Source organism: Triticum aestivum, chromosome 7A, assembly GCF_018294505.1.
Source record: "Triticum aestivum cultivar Chinese Spring chromosome 7A, IWGSC CS RefSeq v2.1, whole genome shotgun sequence".
Lineage (NCBI taxonomy): Eukaryota > Viridiplantae > Streptophyta > Magnoliopsida > Poales > Poaceae > Triticum > Triticum aestivum.
In genome coordinates this window covers 101,471,506-101,480,942 of record NC_057812.1, presented here as the reverse complement: position 1 = coordinate 101,480,942, position 9,437 = coordinate 101,471,506, and the positions used below count along the sequence as shown (strand labels likewise).

At 49.1% G+C, this 9,437-nt stretch overlaps 1 protein-coding gene across 1 annotated transcript; it reads right to left on the bottom strand.

The window, feature by feature from the left end:
• Positions 1-6,690: 6,690 nt before the first annotated feature.
• LOC123151466 (uncharacterized) lies at positions 6,691-8,058 on the bottom strand. The gene has a single exon (XM_044571170.1). The coding sequence runs from the start codon at positions 7,816-7,818 to the stop codon at positions 6,793-6,795; it is 1,026 nt and encodes a 341-aa protein (XP_044427105.1). The 5' UTR covers positions 7,819-8,058; the 3' UTR covers positions 6,691-6,792.
• Positions 8,059-9,437: the final 1,379 nt, after the last annotated feature.

Sequence of the window (9,437 nt, the reverse complement as noted above, 5' to 3'; positions counted from 1 at the left end):
TAGTGCTGGGCCTGGGTTCCTGACGGCCCCCGACTGTTACTTTGTGGCGGAGCGATAGGGCAGGTTGAGACCACCTAGGAGAGAGGTGGGCCTGGCCCTGGTTGGCGTCCGCGGTTACTTCAAAATAACACGCTTAACGAGATCTTGGTATTTGATCTGAGTCTGGCCACTAGCCTATACGCACTAACCAACTACGTAGGAACATTTATGGGCACTCGATGTCGTGGTATCAGCCGAAGCCTTCTTGACGTTACCGACTGAGCGGCGCGCGCCGGATTGGACTGGAACGCATGCTCTTGTATTAGGGAGGCTAGGTCTGCTTACCAGCCGCGTCCGCAACGTGCAGGTGTGCAACGGGCGATGGGCCCAGACCCCTTCGCGCATAGGATTTAGACAGGCATGCTGACCTCTCTATTGTGCCTAGGTAGGGTTGCAACGTGTTGATCTTTCAAGGCCGGGTATGACCCAGGAAAGTGTGCCCGGCCAGAGGGATCGAGCATGTTGGGTAATGTGGTGCACCCCTGCTGGGAAGTTTATCTATTTGAATAGCCGTGTCCCTTAGTAAAAGGACGACCTGGAGTTGTACCTTGACCTTATGACAACTAGAACCGGATATTTAATAAAACACACCCTTTTAAGTGCCAGATACAACCCGGTGACAGCTCTCTCACAGGGAGACGAGGAGAAGATCGCCGGGTAGGATTATGCTATACGATGTGAACTTACCATCTACTCTCTTCTATATGCTTGAAGATGGAGGCTGCCGGAAGCGTAGTCTTCGATAGGACTAGCTATCCCCCTCTTATTCTGCCATTCTGCAGTTCAGTCCACAGATACTTCCCATTTCATTAATACCAATGCATATATATTGTAGATCCTTGCTTGCGAGTACTTTGGATGAGTACTCATGGTTGCTTTGCTCCCTCTTTTCCCCCTTTTCCTTTCTTCTCGGATGTCGCAACCAGATGTTGGAGCCCAGGAGCCAGACGCCACCGATGACGACTCCTACTACACTGGAGGTGCCTCCTACTACGTGCAGGCCGCCGCCGACGACCAGGAGTAATTTAGGAGTATCCCATGCAGGAGGCATGCGCCTCTTTCGATCTGTATCCCAGCTTGTGCTAGCCATCTTATGGCAACTTGTTTAACTTATGTCTGTACTCAGATATTGTTGCTTCTGCTGACTCGTCTATGATCGAGCTCTTGTATTCGAGCCCTCGAGGCCCCTGGCTTGTAATGTGATACTTATATGACTTATTTTATTTGTAGAGTTGTGTTGTGATATCTTCCCGTGAGTCCCTGATCTTGATCGTACACGTTTGCGTGTATGATTAGTGTACGGTCAAATCAGGGGCGTCACACCCCTCTGGTAGTTATTTTCTCCAATAATTCTCAAATATTCCATAAAAAATCCTCGTGAAGTTTCAGGTCATTTGGAGTTGTGTAGAATATGTAGCTTGACGTAGCTTTTTCAGGTCCAGATTTCCAGCTGCCAGAATTCTCCCTCTTTGTGTATACCCTGCATATTATGAGAGAAAAGGCATTAGAATTACTCCAAAAAGCATTATTATGGATAAAAACATTATAAATAATAGTAAGAAAACATGATGCAAAATGGACGTATCAATGCCCTTTTCTGTTGAAAATTATCAACAATCGTGCCCGACGCCCCTCTCTCACCCTACTGCTCTCTCTCTCTCTCCCACTTCCATGCAGGGCCCACCTGTAAGGGTTGTCAGTGACCTCCCATGCAACGCATGTCGCCGACGTCTAATGTACACTATGATCTGGCGCATGACAGAGCTAGCTGACTTGTCCTTTAAATAGAGCCTGACGCCCTCATAACTTCGTCCCTGCTTACGCCCCTAATCACTGCGAGGTTGTCCCAGATTTAACCCAACGCCACCGCCTCTGTTACCATCCCTGCCTGTCAATTTTCGGCAGCTGAGACCATGACTTCCCAGAAAAGAGCCACATGCCATAAAACCCTAGCCGCGAGAGGTGATCCAACGAGAGGAGAGGGTGGCTGCTTCAGACTCTAGCGTCACACACATTCCACCTTTATCAACTACTATGGTGGAGGCAGGATGGAGCGGAACCCCGGAAGCCATGTTCCACGTGTGTCCACTAGTATAGATGTCTCATTTAGGTGTCTAATTATCCATACCTTCAGCTTAAACGATGGCGATGGCGGTGCTGGATAACTTTCCTCCAGACGCCCCATCTAAGCGGTGGTTCACCCGGCTATTGGTGTTGAATCTAGGAGATTGTCTATGTGATCTCGGGGTCATTCATGTCTTGGGGGCGCTTTTGGTGTCTTTGTGTTGGTGTCGAGGTAATGATCATGCTATTCATATTTTTTTGCGATGGTGGTCTTACGGGCATCTAACGGTGTTGACAACAGAAGATGGCCCTTGGGACCAAGATGATGTTCCCTCATGTTTTTGCGGCGAAGATGAAGTTGTGGCGTTGTTTCTCCCCTTGGGTGAATCCCTGACGCGACATGTTGCTCTCTGGTTGTTCTTGCTCCATCTCTGATGTAGCTGTGTTTTCTGCGTCGTCGTTGGGAATGCTGAAAGTTTTGTTGAAAAGATGGTTGTTCTTTGGGATTTCTGATCTATACAAAGACTTCTACAATAGTGGCTTATTCTCCTGGACATTGGTTCGGCTAGATCATAGCACAAGGACATCCCCGGCCACATGATACAACGTTAGACATGCTTTGGCAATGGAGCAACAACAACAATGTTGTTTCATCTCATGTTGAAGATTGAGTTTTTCTAGCTCTTTGATGACCCGATTGTAGTTTTCGACAATATCTCGTATCGTTGGAAGTCATTTTTACTTCAAAGTCTAGGGCCCGATTGATATAAATAATATAGGGACAAGCCCAACAGGGTGATGAGTCGCCTATAACATGTTCTCTAGTTTTTGTTAGCAAACGACCACAATATTTGGTACGTCCATAACACCTCTTGACGGAGCAAGATCCTATTTGGCGCTTTAAGCGACGCTTACGACATTTTTTCCATCAGGCGCGCCCCCACCCCCGATATCCAAATCGGCCGACCCATCTAAGCATGTAAAGAGCAATCTCATCCTAGATTTTGGAAGCTCATGGAAGCTTCTGATAGTTTTGTTTTCTTTTACGTTTGTATTATTTCTGGGCTGGTTTTTTCGTTTTCCTTTTCACTTTTTCTTATTGTTTTCATTTTCCAAGTGCGACATTTTTTTGAAATTCAAAAGGAAAAAATCAACTTCATCTAATTTTCTCAAATTCATGAACTTTTTCTCATTTTTATCAACTTTTTATAAATTTAGGAAGTTTTTAAAATTAGTAAATTTCTTTTAAAAGTTTGAATTTTTCTCAATTTTGTGATTTTCCCCTTTTTTGGTTATATTTATTCAAATTCCTGATCTTTTTTAAATTTATGAACTTTTTTCAAATTAGTAAACATGCTTCAATTTTTTTAAAAAAATAAATAGCCATGAATCTTTGACATTTTTCAGAAAATTAAACTTTTTAAACATTCTTGCACTTTTATTCAAATTTTATGATTTTTTTTTTCATTTTTTTGAACTTTGTTTCCATATTTATAATTATTTAAAGTCGACTGTCAATTTAGCGGTCAACAGGTCAATGATCGAGCGGTCAACCCTGAAAACCAAGCGATGGGGAGCGAGCAGTGCTCGGTTCCTTGCTGCGCCGCCCTACTTGTGTAGCGCGTGAGCACCGCTGCGCTTACCTGGCGCGGAAGGCGCGAATTAGGAGCTCTCCACGCCGGAATATCTTATTCTTGGCCCGCAATAAAGAATAGATGCAACACAGTACGAATTATGCACCCATTCTCAGTAACGGGACTGACACATTTTGGCTCATTGTTTTTCGGCCGTCTGCTTTTCTTGTAGCAGTTCGCGTTTTGTGACGGTTTTATGTTTTTTCACCAGTTTCCGTTGGATTCATTTATATTTTTGTGTTTTATGTTTCTTTTATAGGAAACGATTGTAATCACCCGGTAGATCGTGTTGTTGCGTCCGCTGCTTTTCAAACGGTCCGATCCATTTTGATCCTATGGTACAAAGAGAATCATTTTTGGCTCTGGCCCACATAGCCACGTAGCCCAACAACTGACCGCACGCTGCCCTATCCTTTTGCATCCAACGTCTTCCTCGTATACACTTCGTTTTCCTCCAAATCTCTTTGGGAGCTCGCAACCACCGCCGTTTGATGTCCCTCTCTCCAAGCTCCCGCATGCCCACCTCCGCCACCGCTTGTCGGCATCCACCACAGCTAGTCGTTCGCCACCAACATCGCAAGAGCCGTCGGATCGACTCCGCCCCGATGCTTCTTATAGCCCGTTGATGTGGCTGCTCGCCTGGTGGGCTGGATGGAGACGACAACGATGCACGTGATGACGATGTTGAGGAGCAGGAAAAGGATGGGCAACGGCGCCGCGGCGAGGCCATCATTGGCTGCCTCCGTGTTGCAATTGCAACGACGAAGTTGCAAACGCAACAGCGAACAATGGCCACATCTATTGTGACATGCGTCCGCAACGGTGACGACGTTTGTACAACATCATCTTGATTATAATTTTGTTGTAACATAGGTGATGTTGCCGAAAATTTCTGCAACATCACCTATGTTGCAAAAGTTTCTTCCACAAAGATGAAGACAAAAAAACCCACAACTGGACCCTTGTTACAAAAGTTTTTCTACAACATGACCTATGTTGTAAAGATTTCTACAACAAGACGCCTGTTGCAAAGATTTCTGCAACAGCAACTATGCTGCAAGAACCAAAGACACTACTTTGCCGTACGCCGACGGCTCGCAAGTCAGTGGATCTTTTTAAAAGATCCGCCGGCGTATGCGCACCACGCCCCTTCTTTTATTCAGGTTTTCACTGAATTTTGTCCCACCCCCCTTTCCTTCTGTTTTTTCTCTTTTGGTTTTCGAATACACGATCATTTTTTAAAATTTGAGAACACTCTTTAAATTTCATGATTTTTTAAAAACCCTAAATCATTAGAAAAAAAATCATTAATATTTTCCAAAACGCATGAGCATTGTTATGATTCATGCAATTTTTAAAATTTTATAAGTTTTTAAATGCACGACAATTTCTTGAAAAATATATAGTTTTTAAAAATCTTGCTCGTTTTAAAATCCCTAGAATCATGTTGAATGGACGACACTCTCAAAACCTGGCCCGGCCCTGCTGGTTTTCAGAGGGGCTGAGCCGCACGAATAAAAAAAATTAAGTTTTTTCTTTAGCGCTATTGGGCTCAACCCACCACGCGTTAACGGAGGAAATTCGTCGCGCGAGGCAGGGCGCAACGACCTCCTTCCCTTTGAACGGGACTCGGTCAGTCAGCGACGTTTTTTTATTTTCGACAAGGGCCTGGTCAGCGACGTCGACACCGCACTGGCTGGTGGCTGCTAGCGCCAGCACCAGTGGTACAGTCCCAGGATCGGAAAAGTGGCGCCCGAAGCATCGTGCGTTCACTCTGCACGGTCGGTCAAACGCCAAATGGTCAGACCACCGGTACAGTAGTACACACGGACGGGTTTTCAGCCGGCGTCACTCCCTATCCACGTCGCCCTCACTGACCCGCGTAGAGTTCGCTTCAAAATCTCACTCATCGAGCCGAAGACGAGGAAAATTCTCCCGATTCAGACGGTTACCAGCTTCCCCAGGTGGCCGGCGAGTGGCGACTGCTCCCCCAAAAGCTTCTGTTTGTATCTACACGTAGTTGCGCTCGTGGAAGAGTACGAAAGGAACAGCCCCTCGTCTTGGATCTCACCGCCGCTCACTCGTGGATTAACAATGGGACTTTGCTCTAGCAATTCACGCGGTATAAATGAATAGATGACGGACTTCCACCGTCCCCGGTGGTGCTGGTGTTGGGCTTCTGTGGCAATGACGATATGGCTGAGCGATGTCGGAGGCACGACAATGGTTGATGTAGTCGGGTCGGTCTTCTTCGGTGTGTCCGCGAGTTGTTTGTTGTTGTGAAGTCGAGGCTGCATGCGGCGGCGGGGATGATGATGGGCATCGGGTGCAGTGGCGGAGCTTGAAACAAAAAACTGGGCGGGCTGGGCAGGCTAATCTGAAGGAAATTGCTCTTGAGCTGGCCATCACTTCATGCATAGTGTGAGTGTTTTGCTTTTAGGCTGGGCGGGCCATGGCCACCTTTTGCCCTCACGTAGCTCTGCCACTGATCGGGTGGTTCGTTCGGTGATCTTCGGTGACGTCGGCCTTGGATAGTTCTATTTCGTAGCTCTTCGTTAGAGTCCGTATTGCATTGTCCTTGCCGTGAGTCGCGGAGTGCTTGGCACCCCACGCACCCTCTACGGGGTGGGTTGGATTGATGATCGTTTGTAGCGAAGTCGGAGTTGCTTGCCAATGGTGAAGGGACGACGGTAACGCTTGCTCAGAAAAAAGTGTTGACCGTGACACTAATGTGCCAGCTCAATGAGACCTTCTTTATACTGTTTTGTATAGACTCTTCTGTGTGCCTCCCAACCTATTGTGACGTTTTTCACCTGTTTTCTGTTAACTAACAGGACAATTATCTTTTCTTAACTAATGGAGAAACAAATCTTTGACCTTCATTTAAAAATAAAATAAATGACGAATTGACAAAATTGCATTCCAGAAGTTCTCATCCATGGCGACAAGGAAAGAAATCACATCAACAATTCAATTCTGCATGCACGAGGCATGAGTTCGTGCGTGCAATCCAATGCAACTGCGACGGAGCTAAGGCACGGACGCCGTGAAGGCATCACCGCGGCCTCCGCTTCTTCCAGAGGTGGATTATCAGAGAGAACCCGCCGCCGCCGTCCCGCAGCTCGGCCTCCTCCGCCGTGATCCACTCGGTCACCGTCGCCACGCTCCCGGCCGACGACGACGCCGCGGACGTCGACGCCACGGACACCGTCGGGGACGAGTCGGAGCCCGACCTGAACGGGCCGCGCCTCCACGACCCCCTCATATCGCTCTCGCCGCTGCTGTCGGCATGGCGGCTCCGGAAGGAGTTCTGCCTTAACGCGTGCATGCCGACGTCTCCATCCCCCATGTCGTTGTCGTCCACCGGGTTCGCCCCGTCAGTGTCGAAACGGAGGACGAAGACGGCGGCGGCGTCCGGGGCGAAGAGCCAGCCGTGGAGATCCCAGGTGACGCGGACGGACCGGCCGCCGTGCGGGAGGTCGAGCCTCTCGCTGCCGCGGAACTTCCACGGGAGGCGCCGGACCCGGAGGGCCTTCTTGCCGTCCAGGGCTACCCACATGGCCGCCTCCTCCACGGCCACGGACACCTCGTGCTCCTCGCCCGCTACGGCCACGGTGGTGGTGTATGCGCCGCCGCATCCGGGAGGGTAGGCGTTCTCGCGGCGCGAGAGGAGAAGGCCCGCGGACGCCGCCGGCGAAGGCAACGACGACTGGAGGTCGCCAGCGGCCAGGGCGAGCTCGCCGTCGATCGACACGAGCACGAAGTACCCGGACAGCGGCTCGGGCCGGCGCGGCGCGAGGCGGGCGCGCGAGAGGTCCCACGAGAAGGCGACGGAGTGGCCGGACGCGCCGGAGAAGCGCTTGGACCCGCGCCGCCGCCACGGGAGGAGCGGCAGGAGAACGAACCGCGCGGGCGCTGCGGCGCCGGCGAGGGCGATGTCGACGGTGAGGACGAGGCCCAGCGCGGCGCGGGACCACGACAGGTTGATCGCGCCGAGGTGCGTCCAGTAGACGGACGTCGCCGACGAGGCCTTGGCGGCGGAGGAGTCGGCCCGGCCGCTGGCGAAGCAGGAGAGTGGCATCTGGTGAGCGCGCTGGACGCGGGGACGGACGGTGGTGGGATTGGGTTTTGAGTGGGCGACTCGGCCGGAGGTGGAGCCGGGAGTTGTTGCGGCAGTGAGCACGTGGCGGCGACTTGATGGGAAAGGTTGCCTGCCGAAGGTTGACGGGATTTGCTTCCATTTCTTCTTCTTTATTTTGGGTCGCTGTGGCCCGCACGGTACTCTATTGTGTCGTGTTTTTCCTTTTTAATTTCAGACTTTCTAAAACACCCGGATTGCCTGCTTTCTACGTATTGTTTCTGTCAAGTAATAGTATCTTCATTTTTTTCTAAAAAGAGGTAGTAATAGTATGAATCTTCTACCGCTTTGCCGTCGTGCGAAATCGCACTCTGACCTCTCGACAGTGTGATTTGCGATGATGCGGAGCGGAGAGCCGGAGACGGCGGAGGAGACGAAGAAGCTCCATGGTACATGAGGCGACAGGGGAGAGGACAAATGTGTCGCGGGAGATTGCACGGTGTGGCGGGGTTAGAGGGATGGCTGAGGGCATCGACATGATCGCCTGAGGTTTGGGTGAGGGCGGGGCAACTAGGTGACGCAATAACGGCGCCGCTTGTGAATGTCGAAATGAATGTGGAATTGATCATTTTGTCATAGGTTTCATCACATTTGTCATCATCATTTATCTTTTGCATACCTTTGCTAGGGTTTAGGGTTAGTCATAATGATAAAAACCATTCATATTGGTCCAGTTTATATAATCTTAAAGAAAAAGGGCACTAAAAATTCTAGTTGTGAGTATTCACCGAAACACCACATGTCACACTACTTCATAGTGTTTTTGTTTATTCAAGCTCATCCATGGTTTTCCATATGTGCAACTCCTACTAGTATAACAATCAAAATATGGTTCAGCCTGTCACTGGTTCAAAGTGAGTCCCTTCCTCGTTTTGTAGATTTGTGGTCTCTTCAATTATTTTAGGGTGAGCTGATATCCATAAGTCTCAACTCTCAACTTCACATTCCTGCTGTCATTCTAGGATTACCCTACTTTTCTCCTCGTTTTGCAGATTAGTAGTCTCATGAATTATTTTCAGGTCATCATATTGTTACGGTAAATGCAGCTAACCCAAAAAGACATGACAATTGACATAGTGGCATGATGCAAGAATAGAACGTAATACAAACTAATTCAAAACAAATGTATTGTTCTCGCCGTCCATATGCCGTCTCCTTCCCTTTTCCCGCTACATACCTGTTGGGGAACGCAGTATTTCAAAAAAAAAAAATCTACGATCACACAAGATTTATCTAAGAGATGCATAGCAACGAGAGGGGAGAGTGTGTTCACATACCCTCGTACACCGAAAGCGGAAGCGTTTAGTAACGCGGTTGATGTAGTCGAACATCTACACGATCCAACCGATCCAAGTACCGAACACACGACACCTCCGCGATCAGCACACGTTTAGCTCGGTGACGTCCCTCATACTCTTGATCCAGCTGAGGCCGAGGGAGAGTTCCGTCAGCACGACAGCGTGGTGACGGTGATGATAAAGTTACCGACGCAGGGCTTCGCCTAAGCATTACAACGATATGACCGAGGTGTGTAACTGTGGAGGGGGGCACCTCACACAGCT

Coding starts and splice junctions, on each gene's coding strand:
- LOC123151466 (XM_044571170.1), bottom strand. CDS start 7,818: ATGCCACTCTCCTGCTTCGCCAGCGGCCGGGCCGACTCCTCCGCCGCC.